At 44.2% G+C, this 16,423-nt stretch overlaps 4 protein-coding genes across 4 annotated transcripts; 3 read left to right on the forward strand and 1 right to left on the reverse strand.

Moving 5' to 3' along the window:
• The first annotated feature begins 5,183 nt into the window (after nt 1-5,183).
• Nucleotides 5,184-6,583, forward strand: LOC122626377 (glycogen synthase kinase-3 alpha-like). The gene is made up of 2 exons (XM_043806620.1): nt 5,184-5,290; nt 5,359-6,583. Exons 1-2 carry the CDS (start codon nt 5,287-5,289, stop codon nt 6,531-6,533), a joined length of 1,179 nt encoding a protein of 392 aa, XP_043662555.1. The 5' UTR covers nt 5,184-5,286; the 3' UTR covers nt 6,534-6,583.
• A 555-nt stretch (nt 6,584-7,138) lies between these two features.
• Nucleotides 7,139-9,591, forward strand: LOC122625965. The gene is made up of 2 exons (XM_043806041.1): nt 7,139-8,810; nt 8,878-9,591. Exons 1-2 carry the CDS (start codon nt 7,263-7,265, stop codon nt 9,571-9,573), a joined length of 2,244 nt encoding a protein of 747 aa, XP_043661976.1. The 5' UTR covers nt 7,139-7,262; the 3' UTR covers nt 9,574-9,591.
• Nucleotides 9,592-10,012: 421 nt separating this feature from the next.
• On the reverse strand, nt 10,013-11,746 carry LOC122622602 (dnaJ homolog subfamily A member 2-like). The gene is made up of 3 exons (XM_043801183.1): nt 11,569-11,746; nt 11,056-11,502; nt 10,013-10,922 (listed from the first exon to the last, which is right to left on the reverse strand). Exons 1-3 carry the CDS (start codon nt 11,635-11,637, stop codon nt 10,269-10,271), a joined length of 1,170 nt encoding a protein of 389 aa, XP_043657118.1. The 5' UTR covers nt 11,638-11,746; the 3' UTR covers nt 10,013-10,268.
• Nucleotides 11,747-12,342: 596 nt separating this feature from the next.
• Nucleotides 12,343-16,421, forward strand: LOC122626579 (NAD-dependent histone deacetylase sirtuin-1). Its single transcript, XM_043806898.1, has 2 exons — nt 12,343-13,978; nt 14,188-16,421. Exons 1-2 carry the CDS (start codon nt 12,778-12,780, stop codon nt 15,471-15,473), a joined length of 2,487 nt encoding a protein of 828 aa, XP_043662833.1. The 5' UTR covers nt 12,343-12,777; the 3' UTR covers nt 15,474-16,421.
• Nucleotides 16,422-16,423: the final 2 nt, after the last annotated feature.

Genomic DNA, 16,423 nt, shown 5'->3' on the forward strand with positions numbered 1-16,423 from the left:
TACAGAGCAACTTGCAGGCTGCGTGCGATTTGTACGATAAAAAAAGGGGCGAGCAAGAAATTCGTTTCTTGTTCCCCGAAAACACGAAAATTACCTGTTGGCGACTGTCAGTGTGAATTATTAAAGCTTACATATGCCATACATTCAATCTTTGCAAACTCGATTTTCGCCAAGCTGATCAAGCACTAAGAGCATCCCTTAAAAAGTTAAAAAGAGAGAAAAATATATAAAAATATAAACTTTGATTTAAACTGAACAGATGGTATTACCGCGCTTTAGAAAAAAATTTCCAAAAGTGTTTATAAAAAGAAGCACAATTTATGTAGACTATTGACCAATTAAGTTGGATATATATGTACATACATATGTACATATGTGGCTATGTAGGTCTTTATATACCTTTGATAATACAAAAATTGGGGCCCTTATAAAAGATATAATTTTATTCGATGCATTAAGCACCAATGATCCTGTATTGATCCTGTAAAAACCATATGTATTCTTGATCTGGTACAAGGCACAGAAGGTCATCTAAGAAAAGTAATACTACCATTTACAAATAACTTTTTGAACCAAAAAAAAGATAATTTAAATTTCGTACCACTCAAGGTAATGTAATCTTTTAGAAGTTACGGAAGTAAACCTGTATTGATCATATGACATCCATATATATTCTTCATCTGAAAAAGGTAAATAAGGTCAACTGTTTTGACCCAAAATACGATGCATTGCCCTTTAGTGGTCAAGTAAAGGGTAAGGCTCGCCTTGGCAATATTTGTTAACTAAACACTGAAAGCTATAAAGGTTTCTAAGTAAATTTGAGAATCTTACTACCCATTTTTTAATGGGGCTCGAGATTTCGAAGTTCGCCAGCAACTCTGTGCGGTGGGAACAGTTTGGCTAGCCCCCAGTTCGCCTCGAACATGTTCGATCGCAACGCGATTATGATCTTCGCTGCCGTGGAGCAGAGCAACCTTGACCTGGTTCTTGGATCTCGAAAAGGGGCGACAGCGCCAAATGGCAGCAAATCGCACAGTTGTCTTTGGCCGCAGCAACATGCAGTTGCAAGCAGGAGGCTCTCGTAACCGGTTAGCCGCTCTTTTCCCACCAACCTGCAATTAACTGCCTTTTTTGCAGCGCTTAACTTGGCCGCCGCCCGCGGGGCACTCACGCAATGCGGTGGGCGTGGCACGGCACGTTAAGCAAAATAGGATTTTTTGGCGGTCAACAGGTTGGTGCGTGTAAGGCTGCGGGGGCGTGGCCTCAAATAAAAATATAAATAAGTCGAGCAGGTCAGAAAAAAAGAAGCTTGTAAGTCGGACAGGCTTTTTATTTGACTTCCAAATTTTATTTTTTAGAATGTGTTGTAATAAATTGCATCTTACAGCATCTTAGTATACTGTAATGTCTATCCCACTCCTTCAATAATTTAATGTATAATTACAGCTTCCTTGATTTTACCCTATGGCATTACCATATGGCCTAATACCATTTGAATTAATTAAAACTAATCACTGTGAGAGAGTGCCAAATATTTAATCTTATTCTGCCTATTTAGCATGGAAGTTCATCATCATTAGTGTTTCATCATTAGTCTTTACCCGAGGGGTTTTATTTAATGCCTTATGCTAAATTAAAAATTCCATTTGGGTTGAACTCAATATGTATGTCCTCACAAGTGGCAAACCATTTAATTTAATTACGATTATACACCTAAGGCCTAAACTTTGCCCTTTTTGCAACTTTTTTGATATGTAAATTAGTAGAAATTGATTAACTAATGCATATTAAGAGGGAAGAAGTCGCTTTAGTCGATGATTGGCATAAGGTCCATCACAAAAAGGGCTCTGAATTATTTTATACCTATTAAAAATTAAAGAAAAAGGATTCGATGTAACTGTGCAAAACTTGAAAGGGAAAAGAAGCAAATGGAATATGAAATTCTTATCTATGGAATAACTCGCCAAATTTAGCAAATTAAAACAAAACAAAGTCGGTATCTGACAGTCGTGTTTATTACTTTGCTCGTTGGCATTCCGCCTGTAAGTGATTTGAAAGGGCCTTTAGGAATTGTAACGATTACTAGATTTTATTGACTGATTGTAAAACATGGCAAATGTTACCCATACAAATCTGCCACAACAAAATAAATAAATCGCATCAACGGCAATCATTCCGAGGTAGAACCAAACAAACGAGATTAAAGTTCGTTCATTTGAAATTTAAATTCCATGAATATTTGCAGCTTGCCCAGCGTGCAATTGGTTTTCCAGTTTACCCTTCATTAAGCGGCTCTCTTGTTGTTGGCATTACCTGGTGCTTGTCGCCGATTTCTTGCGCACTGCCCGTTGCCCATTAATTTGCAGTACAAAGAGCCTCCGAGAGCCGGTAACCGGTTTTGAAGAGCCTCGCATCTAATACCAAGTTCAAGGTCGAGTCCGAGACCGAGACCGATACCGAGAGCACAATGCATCGCAAAGGTGTGACTATATCTACGTATACACCATGTACACCAATCCAAAACCACCAGCAACGGCCAAGCCAGCAAGTACTCGACCAAGTTCTAACCTCATGCACTGAAAAAAATCCAGAGGCAAGAACACTGTACTTAAAGAAACTACTTAAGGCATCAATAAAATTGCATGCAATGTATTTACATTTAAATGCCTCTTATTAGCAAAACATTTTATTATTATTTTCATATGTGCATTAATATTATTTACATTTTTTTGTCAGTGCATCAAGAGCTTTTCAATTTGTTATGGTGGGCGGTGGCAGGCGCGAGTCTTATTCTCCTAACTCATTCCCATTCCCCACTCATTCAAATCTTGCTTAATTATACAGTGGGTAAGTCTAAACAGCTTTGTGTTCTGGGGGCAACTGCAATTGAAAGATTTTCCCACGACTTGCGAATTTCCATTAAGCCATTGGCTTTGAGACGTCAAGTGCTTGGCCACGAGAACCGAATACAGCACGTTTTCCAATTGAGCAGCGTCGAAGAATGCTCTCCACCCGAAGGGTACTTACCAATATAAATATTTATTCTGCAGTTAATTTTGAAGACAAAAATAATCGTATAATCATGTAATAATTTAAAATTCCTTGTGCAAACTAATAGTTTTTATTGGCGTATCAAGAATGAAAGGCTTTTAAAAGACAATTTCTGGATACACATTAAGTGGGATCAAACAAATGATTTACTTATACTTAGATAAGTTCTTGAATTCCAGCAACTTTTTATTAAAAGTTATACTCTCCATACTTAACAGAAATATTCTTTTATTATTGGCCCATATTTTTCACCCATTTGCCCAAAATGCTGCATCGAAAATAATGCAAATCCTATCGCATATGCTGCCGATTCGAATCTCTCCACGGGTTGCGCACAAATCACATTAAATGCCAACGCATCCGAGTTCGAACAGGGAAAAATATTGATCAAGTGGGAGGGTGGGAGTTCAAATATTGATAAATGACCCGATTTGGATGGAGGAGTAACTTTTTGAGTGGCCACATGTGCGGTTTGATTTATGAACGTACCGGCAAAGAGTTGAGGTTCATTAAGACCGTTTTGATAAATGCGATAGACGTCTAATTTGCATGGAGCTGGCAAAATGCTCCGCCACACATCGAAGCTCCAAAGCACATCCATTTGAATCCATTTGAATCCATTTGAGTCCATCTGAGCCAGCCACTTTGTAATTAGAATGACGAAACGCCCCAGAAACCAGTCTGCATTGCGATGGAAGCTGCTCCCCCCGCAAAAAAAGAACTAAAATCCGCAAATGCCGGAAAAAAGGATAGATAGAGCAGGGAGAAAATGCTATTTAAACGGATATCCCAAATGTCTGGCCGGATGGGCGCTGCTCCGCACTTTTGGCCTGACAATCATTTCCGTTAGCAAGTTTTTCATTGCTTCCCATGGCGATTTTACGGGCGGATGGGGTGCTGAGGTCCTGATGGGGACCTGTTGCGCGGAGACAGATCTATGCCATCGTAAAATATGCCATTTGGATTTGGGAATTTAGTTTTAATTACCAAAAAGGATGCGAACGACGGAAGTGGGAAGTTATGTTTATTTGGGTTTGGTTAGAGATGCTCAATAGTTGCGATTCATAATTCGAAAACTTTACCACTTTGACAAGATCTCACACATCATTATTATTTTATATTTATTTACATAATCAAATATGTAAATCTTTTATGGGTTTCTAATTTTAGTGGTCGCCCAAAAGTATGCAATGTTTGTATATATCATTCCGGTTCCGGAAGGCCTTTATAAACAAATTTTTGATTGTGGAATTTAAATTAAAGTTTATTACTTTAGGCCCATAGTGTTCATTAATATATCTCACTTATTTAACCTGTCAGCATAGTCGGAGTCACGACAAGGAATCATCACTATCTAAGGATTTCGCCATAGAATCCGTTTGTGCAAATACACCGCCCCCAAAATCCACGCACACACACACACACACCCATACACGCATCGGCCATTAGTGTGAGTGCTCGTCCTTTTTCTCTTCCAGCGGAAGTTGTCTGTGTTAATGGAATTACATGAATTCCAACTCTGAACCGCAGAGTAAAAGCGAGAATACACTGGCAGGCGACATTTCCGCAAATGCATGGCCCATAAACTTTGACGGAGGGCGGAGTGGTGGGGGTGAAAGCTTTTCCACACAAGAGCGACAGAGAGGTCCAAATGAAGGGCGAGAAAGAGAGCTAGAGTTAGTTGCAGCCAAAGCGGAAATGATAATGGCTCGCACCGACGACCGACTTTTTATCGCATTACAGACTTCGCCCCATATACATAATCCACTTTTGACTTCCGCTTGCAGAAACAAAATCGAAACAAATGCGTCGAATATTTCGAGTTGTTTTTTCCCCTTTTAATTTTATTTAATGTAATTTCAACGAGCTTCAAACTAGTTGAAGTCGACATATTTTTACATCAGTAAAAACGTCAACAGCTGTTAAAGTTGCTGATTTTTTTAAAACTTTGCAAATTTAATTTTTAAATCATAGACTACCCATGGTTATTTGCTGATTCGAAAGGTGCGCTTCGTTGTTCTTTAATGTATTCTACTTAAGAATAAAGTTTCCAACACTTATATTTCCATTTACAACACGAGTTTACGAGTTTTTAAACCTAACAAGGTGGCAATGCCCAAGGAAATTGACAGTCGTGCTTTAGTACTATTCCTTTCTAGCTATTCACTTGCTAGTTCGAGTGGAGAAATAAATACGAGTAGTTGTTTTCATGAATACTTCGATTTTCCGTTAAAAATGGGTATTAGATTAATTTTTCCCGACAATCTTCATTTAGGATTTCTTTCAAATCACTTTATCCCACTTTAGAAAATAAGGATAAGAAGCAAAAGTCCTCAAAACGCCAGTCCCAAGTTCCACTCATCATTCCCAAGGACTCGGTGGTCAGCACCTATGCCGTCGGTCGCCTGAGCTCGGAACCTGTTCCGGCGAGGATTGAGATTAAGGAACTGATAGGAAGTGGATGCTTTGGCCGGGTGTACCGCGCTCAACTGGACGAGTCCGAGGAGCTGGTGGCCGTGAAGCAGACCCTCTACAATCCAAAGTTCTGCCAGCGCGAAGCAGAAATTATGGGTCAGCTAATGGACCACAACAACATAGTCCGGCTCATCATGCACTCCTGCGTGAACTTGGGCGTTCCACCAATGGACTACATTATGCTGGTTATGGAATACATGCCGATGACTCTGCTGGACTACATAAACTATCACCTAATGGAGCTGCAGCCCGCAGAGCTCCTAGTCAATGTGCGCATACTCTCGTATCAGATCTTCAGGGGATTGGGATATCTCCATCTGTTGGGCATCTGCCATCGGGACATCAAGCCCGAGAATCTGCTGATGGACAACCAGAAGATGGTGCTCAAGCTAAGTGACTTTGGCAGCGCCAAGCACCTGGTGCCCCAGGAGCCCAGCCTGAGTTACATTTGCTCCCGGCTATATCGTGCTCCCGAGCTTTTTGCCAAATACGAACTTTATACCTGTGCCGTGGACATCTGGAGCGCTGGCTGCGTCCTGGCCGAGCTGCTCAAGGGATCTCCTCTCTTTTCCAGCCACAAGCACGACCGAAAGCAGCTGCGGCTCATCGTCAACATGCTGGGCAGCGATGGCTTGGAACGAGCTCCTGAAATACGCTCAAAGTGTGGGAACTCACTGCATCCTCGGACTTCCCGCCCCAGTTGGGATCTTCTCCTGAATGCGGCTGTTCCGCTGGATCTGTCCGATCTCTTGAACTCATGTTTGATCTACGAGTCCGCGGCTAGAATCTCACCCATGATGGCATGTGGTCACGGCTCTTACGATGAACTGCGCATCATGGACGCCCTGGGGCTGCGCATGCCCAATGGCAATCCGCTGCCGCCTCTGTTCAACTTCAACAGCCAGGAGATGGGCACAGATCCAAAGCTTTGGGTTAAGCTATTACCGATCCATTTGTCTTCGGCGGAAGATGAGTATTCGGCCGTAGCAGCCTTTGAAGAAGTCTAGATGACTTGCCAAATAAACTGTGATCCTTTTGTTAGTTAGTTAAGTGTCGTCGCAGGACTTTGAGAACAAAAATTAAAAAAATAAATAAATACAATAGTTTAATAACCTTTCTGTGACACTGACACGCGATGAAATGATTAGCAACACCTGTTAAATATTTTTCTAACAAAATTTAGACTTAGGTGCAAAAATAATCAAATTGGTAGTTCCAGCAAACATTTGTATTAAGAGATACATAGTTCATTAAAATGAGCTTATAATAACAAAAAAGATGTGAACCACTTCGGAGCGGAAATACTCCGAAACGATTACACTTTTTAAGTGTATGAACCGAACCCTGAACCGGAACCATAAGTTTTTTATTGACAAATAAGAAGCGAGTCTTAGATTTTAGCAATGTGGTCATGTGGATGAACATCGATGTTGGTATTTTTTTATAAATTATTAAATAATAAATAGATCCTGTTGTAAGTGGTCCTATGCTCTCACCCTTAAACTTGGTAAGAACTACAAATATTTTACTAGGACATTTGAAAATCTCAAATCCCTGAGAACCCTTTATCTGTCATTTAGCCGTCTATCGAAGTAGCCCTTGAAAGAACTGAAAGAAGTCTGGCAGGACCACTGGAAAAGTGCCTCAGTCTTTCAGCAGATCTCGCACCGGACAGCAGAAAAGTGTTCTGTGAAAAATCGAAGGAAAATTTTGGTTTGCTGAGATTTTGTCGAGTCATGGAGTTGCCGTCCATGGTGGAGCGTTCGGGCGATCGCCTGGTGGTGCGCAGCTTGGTAAATGGTGCTCCACTGTATCAGTCGTCCTTTGAGGGTGGAGCAGGTGCGGGGCTGCCCATGTCCCTAAGCTTGCAGCCGCTTTTTGGTACGGATTTTCTTGAGCATCAACTGGAGCAATACAAGGTGAACAACTTCATGTTTCCACTATCGGTGCCCGGTTTTGTTTCCGCGGACACTGCAGAGCCAGTGGACTTGGCCAAGGAGAATATGGAGAACTCTCTGCCAGATGGTAATCCGTCCAACAACGAGGAGGAGCTGCCCCAGTGCAAGATACGGCGTAACTACAGCTGCAATCAGTGCGCCTTCTTCACCCAAAATCCACGCAGTCATCTCTCCCATCTTCGTGACGTTCATGGCGAGCGAATTGTGATCAACGAGTGCAAGTTGTGCCTCTACGCCTCGCGTCACTTCCAGAAGCTGGTGCGGCACATGAAAATGGTGCACGGCTGTTCCGATGATGGCGGCGGAGTGCAGGGATCAGGTGCTCAGACGCGAGGTAAGCGAAATCTCTCCAGGGAGGTGCGCAAGCGCCGTCTGGAGGAGAGCATTGAAAGCCAGGGTGCGACTGGGCCATCCATAGACCCCAACCTGCAGCGCATGCTCCAGAATGGACCACCACTGGAGCAGCTTAAGATAGAACTGCAGCAGCAAGAGAAGCAGCTACTGGCCAGTGTCCAGGCGTACAATCGGCAGCAAGATATGCTGCAGCTCCAGCAGATCGTCGAGAGCCACGACAACATATTCTCCATGGCCTACGAGTTCCAGACCAAGCTGATGCCGCCCAAGCAAGCAGAGTCCTTGAAATTGGACCAGCACAACAGCAGCTCCGACTCCGAGGAGCCGCCGAAGAGTCCTTCGCCGGATACCCGCGAACAGCCGCCAGGAGCGGAGCAGTTTCAATGCCAGAAATGTTCGTATAGCACTCCCATCCGGGCCAGATTCAAGAAGCACGTCAAGTACCACTCCATGCCGCTGATCAAGTGCAGCTCATGTGATTTTCACACCCCCTACAAGTGGAATCTGGACCGCCACACCAAGAACCATGGTGCCAATGGCCATTTCAAGTGCTCGGGCTGCGACTTTAGCACGGATATCAAACAATCGCTGACCATTCACGAATTAAACCATCATGTGCCCACGGTGGGTCACCAAGTGGGCAACAGACGTCGAGATGAGGCAGAGGATCAGCTGGATCAGCAGCCAAGTGGTTCCAGGAAACCAGAATCGCTTAAAGTTGGTCCTTCCGTTGCAGCAGCGGAATCTCCTCTTCCCCAGCCCTCGGGGATCGTTTGCTCACATTGCCAAAAGCGTATGGCCAATGCCGTCCAGTTGATAAACCATCTACAAGTGTGCACTGCAGCCTTGCAGAACACCACCCAACTGCAGAGTGCTCTCAACGCCGAAGTGGATCTTCCCGATGAGGATTTTCCCAGTGCTCCCACTGATCTTAGCTATTGCGGCGTAGAAACAGCTCCGGGCTATGGGGAGGTAAGCTAATAATTGATATATATATGTAATTTTTATAAGCATACCTATCTAATTCATTTGCTTTCAGGTCACAGAAGTTTTGCCAGAGGAATCCGATGATTCGGCCCCATTGAAGAAGGTTTTCAAGTGCCCCCATTGCACTTTTTGGGCCGCCACTGCATCTCGCTTCCATGTCCACATCGTTGGTCATCTGAACAGGAAGCCCTTTGAATGCTCTCTGTGCGCCTATCGCTCCAACTGGCGCTGGGACATCACCAAGCACATCCGCTTGAAGGCCATTCGCGACAGATCCCATAACCAGGCCCAGGTGCTGATGAACGATGAGACCGGGAGGCGCAACTACGCCAAGTACAACCAGTATCTGACTATGATGAAGGTGAGCGCTGAACAGTTGGCCGACTCCAAGGGAATGCGCACGGGTGAAATGATTGTGATGCCGCCGGAGAAGCTAGTCGACCATCATCCCATGGAAACGGAGGAGACCATTGAGATGGTGGACAGTGCTCATTCGACCTCTGCACTGGACTTAAGGAAGCCTAGGGACGAACACTCTGAAGAGTTAGCATGTAACAGCAACAGGAAGCCACAAGAGGGAGCCAACAGGCATACAAATTTAGAACCCATGTCATTCAAATCACTGAATTCATCAACCACCAAGCCAAAGTTCAAGGAGTCGCCTCTGGATTTGACCAAGTCAGATGGTGGTCAATCAGACGAAACGGCGTCCACTGATGACTTTCAAGAATCCAATGAAAGCGATTAGAACGGATCTTAATTCTCTGCAACAATATTACATAATTATTGTACGGAAATTTTAAATAAAACGAATAAACCTTACAACTTACAAAAACGGTAGACATTGACAAGACTTAAAAAATGTGAAATAATTGAAACATTTTTCCAAAGTAAAAGCAACGTTCTGAAACTAAGGTAGCCCGCAACTGATCAATCACATTTATCTCGAAGATATAACAAAATATATGATTTCAAATATGTTTAAATAACAAAATGGTTTATGTCCTAGGAATTAAATCTGTAAAACGTTTTACATTTTCCCGATTTTTATGATTCCAGTAAAAGAGTAACAACCTTTCTACGGTGAGATTATTGTGTATTGGTTTATTGTTTTGTAGAGATAATTAGGGCAAGTTTAGCCCAACAAAAATGTAACAATAAATAAGTAGTTAATAGTGTTAAAACAGTTAATTTAACGTGGCTAATTTATTGATGACACATCTATTGAAGATCAGATCAGCTAAGCTTTAGTCTCGAATAATAAAACTACGAATTTAGATCACGCGCTTTTCACAGCAAACATTCCTGTATGAAAAATAATACTATGCATATCAGGACGAACAGCGGCACCAGGAAGCAGACTTCATCTACGCCGAAAGTGCCCAGTATGAGCCACAAATCGACGCACAGAAACCGCGCCTGCAGGAGCCACAACCACAGGCACTAAGCCGTCTGGCACTGTACGCCCTCAAAGTGAGACGACTGTCCGTCTTCGTCTTCCTGCTGTCGCGGCTGCGGCTTATAGTCCGTCATTTGCACTTCTTCGGCGTTCTTTGGGATAACAATCGGCTGCCTGGGAGGAAGTAAATCCTCCAGCATGGCCAGCTGCGGCGCCGTGGCAAAGTCGTTGTCCGGAAACTTAACCCTAAACTTCATGTAGAGATCTCCACTTTCGGTGGCCTTGTTGAAAACAGGCATCCCACTGCCTCGCACCATCTTTATTTGGTTGTGCTGCAACACTTCACCCGGATAGGTGCGCAGACAGACGTTTCTTCCATCCAAGTGCTTGAAGCAATGCGTGTAGCCGCACAACGCCTCCGTGATGTTGAGCTCCAGGTCTCGCATGTACAGATTGGCATGGCGGCGCTGAAAATGTTGATGCTCCAGCTGCCCTATGACTACAATCAGATCCCCGAACTCGCCGCCTCGCATTTGGTGGCCCTCATTTGCGAAGGGAACCTTTAGCATGTGGGGTGTCCCTCGCTCCACGACTAGGTCCCGCTTCATCTTCTGCTCTACAAAACCACTGCCCTGGCAGGGGCTGCACTTCTTGTCGTCCCTTATGGTGAAGCCCCTTCCATCGCAAGTCGGACAGGTCTGAAAAAAATATATTTAAATAAATAACATTTTATTATAAGGCTAATTGCTATAGTGATAGTTGGGGCATTAGGGGTCTTTTCCGGGTGCGTGGTCCGTGTCGCGTATTCAACATATTAACTATCTTACATACCGTATCGAAGGGGCTAAGACCCATAAAGGTAAAGGCGGCCGCACGTCCTGCTCCGCCGCAGGTCTCGCAACTCTCGTGCGCTTCCTTGGGACCGCCGTCGCCGTTACACTTGGAGCACAGCTTCAGGCGCTTGTACTCCACCTTCTTGTTCATGCCGCCAACATAGATCTCTTCCAGAGTTAGCTCCACCTTCACCACGACTTTGCCATTGCGCCTGCCCCGACCTCCGGGCGAAACCCGATCGAAAGGAAACCATTGGGCGAAGAACTCGGAGGCATCAGAGAATCCATCGGCGCCCTCTTGCAGGCCCTTCAATCCGTAACGGTCGTAGATGCGACGCTTCTCGGGATCGGACAGTACTTCGTAGGCGAAGGATATTTCCTTGAACTTGTCGCCCGCATCGGGATTCTTGTCTGGATGGAACTCTTTGGCCAATTTTCGGTAGTTCTATTGGAGAAAGGGTGAATGCAAAGTATTTACCAACAAATCGAATTGGGACTGTTACATATCTACCTTTTTAATTTCCTCATCAGTTGCATCCGGAGCAACTCCGAGAACCTCGTATAAATTTAGGTTGTCCATTTGCTATTGCACCCCAGTCCCCCTACAAACTAAAATAATTGTACATTGTAAGTGTACGACTTATTAAATTATTTAACAATGTATTTATGACAATATTTTCAAGTCATATTGGGTGGCAAGTATGCCCAAGTGCGAACAAAAAACTATAATTTTGGGGAAAGTACCAAATAAATACTTAAAATCGCAGCTTTTTTTGTGAACAGTAGGCACTTGTAGGAAGGTTCTAGAAAACTATTCCACATATTTTGTATTTATAAACTTAGTTGTCTGGTGAAATAATTTAAACGTATCAATTTTTAATCTTACCATATAAAATGTGTGAGTATATACCCTACAATATGTTTTTCGTTTAGTTTTTTATATATCGAGTTGGTATCATAAGTAACAATTTGGTAAAAAAATTGCTTCGTTTTTAAGATATTGATTAGGTATCATAAGTAACAATTTGTTAAAAAAAAAATTTAAGCATATTTTAAAGTTCATTTTGTTTACTTTTTGACAAATTATTACAACCCGAAAATTTCACAATTTAAGGAAATTCAAATTAGGTCTTTGGTCAGTGGACAGTGTCCACTGTAGCAACACGTAATCACCCCAGTAAAATCCCGAAAAATACTAGAAATATACCAAGATGAGTCATGCTGGCGGCACTTTCCATGCGAAAACGCGTTAGCGCTTTCCGCACGACGTGTCAGGGTCCCACCCGAATCACGTCCACTAGCGCACATACACACACAGGCGCAGCTACGTGTGCCATCTTGCTTTTTTCATCGGAAAATTTTCCAGAAATTACGCTCGAAAATTACGAAAAAATCGCGACCAAATGGTTTCGAAATTTTTTTAAAATTTAAGTTTCGTGAAAATACGTGAAATAAAGTCGAGTCGGTTGAAAAAATCGCCGCCAAACGATCGCTGGAGAATTTTTTCAATCAAGCCAAATGGGTGCGAAGCTGACGACGTAAAAATTTTTGTGTGTACCAACGAAAGAGCGGAGAAAACGGACGAGGCGAGAGCGCAAAGCGGAAAGACCGAGGAAACACTCGCGCAAGAAGAAGAAGAGACAGCAGCAGCACCAACTACGAGAGTTTTCTCTCCGTGAGTCTGTGTGTGTGCGCGTGTGCGCGCGCTTGGGTTGGGAAAATGATGGAAAATTACGAGGAAATTCGCCTGGGCCACATTAGGTCTAAGGATCTGGGCAACCAGGTTCCAGACGCTCCGCAATTCTATCCGCCAGCCAAGTTTGATTTTGGCGCCGAAATTTTGGCCTCAACGTCAACAGAGGCAGAGGCCGAAGCAACAACAACAATCACAGAAACAGCAACAAGCGAACTTGCTGGCAAAGCAAATGGTGAAATCAAAACAAAAACATTGGCTGCCAGGGAAGAACAAGAGATTGGCGCCAATTTGGAGCATAAAACCAAAAATCCCACAAAGTCAATGGGCGAGGATGAAGATGATGACGAGGAGGAGGATGAGGACGACGACGAGGAGGAGGACGATGAGGAGGAAGTCACTGGAACGAGCAACGAGGACGAAGACTCTAGCTCCGACTGCTCCTCATCTGTGGGGCCCGACTGGAAACTTCGCTGGCTGCAACGAGAATTTTACACAGGCCGTGTGCCGCGTCAGGTTATTGCCAGCATTATGCCGCATTTCGCCTCCGGTCTTGCGGCCGACACCGACGACTCCGTGCTGTGGGACTATTTGGCCCACCTGTTGAACGAGCCCAAGCGGCGCAACAAGCTGGCCTCTGTGAACACCTTCGACGATGTCATCAGTTTGGTCAAGAAATCACAGAAGATCATTGTGCTAACAGGAGCCGGGGTATCCGTCTCCTGCGGCATTCCGGACTTCCGATCCACCAATGGCATATATGCGCGGTTGGCCCATGATTTTCCCGATCTGCCCGATCCGCAGGCCATGTTTGATATCAACTACTTCAAGAGGGATCCACGACCGTTCTACAAGTTTGCCCGCGAGATATATCCCGGCGAGTTTCAGCCCTCGCCCTGCCATCGGTTCATCAAAATGCTGGAGACCAAGGGCAAACTGTTGCGCAACTACACCCAAAACATCGACACACTCGAGCGGGTGGCTGGCATCCAGCGAGTAATTGAGTGCCACGGCTCCTTTTCAACGGCGTCGTGCACCAAATGCCGTTTCAAGTGCAACGCCGACGCCCTACGAGCGGACATATTTGCCCAACGAATTCCGGTGTGCCCGCAGTGCCAGCCCAATAAGAAGCAGAGCGTGGATGCCTCGGTGGCCGTTACCGAGGAGGAGCTGCGCCAGCTGGTCGAGAACGGCATTATGAAGCCGGATATCGTCTTCTTTGGCGAGGGTAGGTGCCATTTTAATACAGATTTATTATATATTATCAATAGTCTCGGTGAAATAAATGCTAGAGCTTCAAATTCGACGAACAGAATGAGTCTTTATTTCAGTACAAACCAAACTTTTTCCAAGATTTTAAGAGATAAACTACTCCAAATACAGATTAACGCTATATACCATATAACATATTGTGTTTGCTTTTCCTATTGCCAACAGGACTGCCGGACGAATACCACACGGTCATGGCCACCGACAAGGACGTCTGCGATCTGCTGATCGTAATCGGCTCCTCGCTGAAGGTCCGACCTGTGGCCCACATTCCCAGCAGCATACCGGCCACGGTGCCGCAGATCCTTATCAATCGCGAGCAGCTGCATCATCTAAAGTTCGACGTGGAGCTGCTGGGCGACTCCGATGTGATTATCAACCAGATTTGCCACAGGTTGTCGGACAACGATGATTGCTGGCGGCAGCTGTGCTGCGATGAGTCAGTGCTTACCGAAAGCAAGGAGCTGATGCCTCCGGAGCACTCTAATCACCACCACCATCATCATGTCAGTCACCATCTACATCACCACCGCCACTGCAGTTCAGAGAGCGAGCGGCAATCGCAGCTGGACACGGATACGCAATCTATCAAGTCAAATAGTTCGGCGGACTACATTCTGGGCTCAGCTGGCACCTGCTCGGATAGTGGGTTTGAGTCATCCACTTTTAGCTGTGGAAAGCGTTCCAATGCCGCCGAAGCGGCAGCCATTGAACGCATTAAAACAGACATATTGGTGGAGCTGAATGAGACCACCGCCCTAAGTTGCGATCGTCTGGGCATCGGAGCCCCTCAGACACCGGTTGAGAGTTATCGACATCTTTCCATTGATTCCTCCAAGGATAGCGGCATCGAGCAGTGCGACAACGAAGCCACGCCCAGCTACGTGCGTCCCAGCAATCTTGTTCAGGAGACTAAGACAGTGGCGCCCAGTCTGACGCCCATTCCACAACAGAGGGGAAAGCGACAGACAGCAGCCGAGCGCCTGCAGCCTGGAACATTCTATTCCCACACCAACAACTATTCGTATGTGTTTCCAGGAGCTCAGGTTTTCTGGGACAACGATTACAGCGATGATGATGACGAAGAAGAGGAAAGAGTACACAATAGACACAGTGATCTCTTTGGCAATGTGGCGTCCAACTATAAGGATGAAGATGAGGATGCCTGTGATCTGAACGCCGTTCCATTGTCACCATTGCTCCCGCCTTCACTAGAGGCTCACTTAGTCACCGAAATAGTGAATGGATCCAACGAACCGGTGCCCAACAGCAGTCCCGGCCAGAAAAGACCCGCCCGCATTATAGAACAGCAGCCAACGGTCAACCCATCGCCCGCTATTGAGACGGAAATTCCCCCTCTAAAGAAGCGGCGACCAAGCGTGGAAAATGAGCAGCAGTCCCAAATGGAAAGATCTGAGGAGAGTCCGCCTCCAGGACAGTTAGCAGCAGTGTAAACGTAATCTTAGCCCTGCAAGTAGTTTAGTATTTATTTTAAATGCAATTTAAACCAACTTGTAAACACAACACAACAGAATCAATGTCCAGAGAAGCTCCGAAATCGAAGCAGAGGGCCATGTTACCAATTTCATTCCCCGGAAATGTAGTGGAATCGGAAATGATACAACGTTTACTTGTTATTTATTTAAAATATGAAAACACTTCTATTCCGGTATCACGAAGTTTTCAAGAAATGAAACCGGAACTAGGACCACTAGTTTACTCAATTCGAGGCTTTAGAGATCTGACCTTTGTTGCTTTACAACCCACCCCCTATGCCCAATCCCGTTTTGATATTCTTTAAACTCTTAGTTTATTTATTATCTCTCTTTTCAAAACGAAACGCTGTAAATGTTAGTATTTTATTATATTAAGTTGTTATTGAGGCCTTTTTAGATAAACTAAAAGAGATAAGCGGCAAGTTGAAAATCCTTTAGAAAGCAGGGTTTCTTTGTATTCAAAGAGAAACAGCGCCTCAACTTTAAATCTAGTTATAAGCGTAATATATTCAAAACTATGCAGCTGCAAACGGAAAAATACGTTAGTTTAAATTAAAAACTAGACACAAACACTCTGTATATAAGCACTCGCCCTTAATTTGTATTGTAAATGATTATTTTTCTACTTTTTTGTGTTATCCTCTTCCTTTCCTATTTCTATCGGTTATGGCAACTTTTTTTAACATTAATACACTCGCACCCACATCAAAATTGATAAGCGCATGGATTTACAGATAGAAATACGAGTTTGAAATTTGGTGTGCGTGTTTAAAATGTTTATTCAAAACCTAGCATAAATATATAGCCACCAAACGCAGTGTAAACATAGCAGTAAGAATTTAGTCTATATGTCTTAAAAGTGTATTAATATCCAGAATATAAACCAATCTAAAAAACACAAGGAAACA

The sequence above is a fragment of the Drosophila teissieri genome, chromosome 2L (assembly GCF_016746235.2).
Source record: "Drosophila teissieri strain GT53w chromosome 2L, Prin_Dtei_1.1, whole genome shotgun sequence".
Classification (NCBI taxonomy): domain Eukaryota; kingdom Metazoa; phylum Arthropoda; class Insecta; order Diptera; family Drosophilidae; genus Drosophila; species Drosophila teissieri.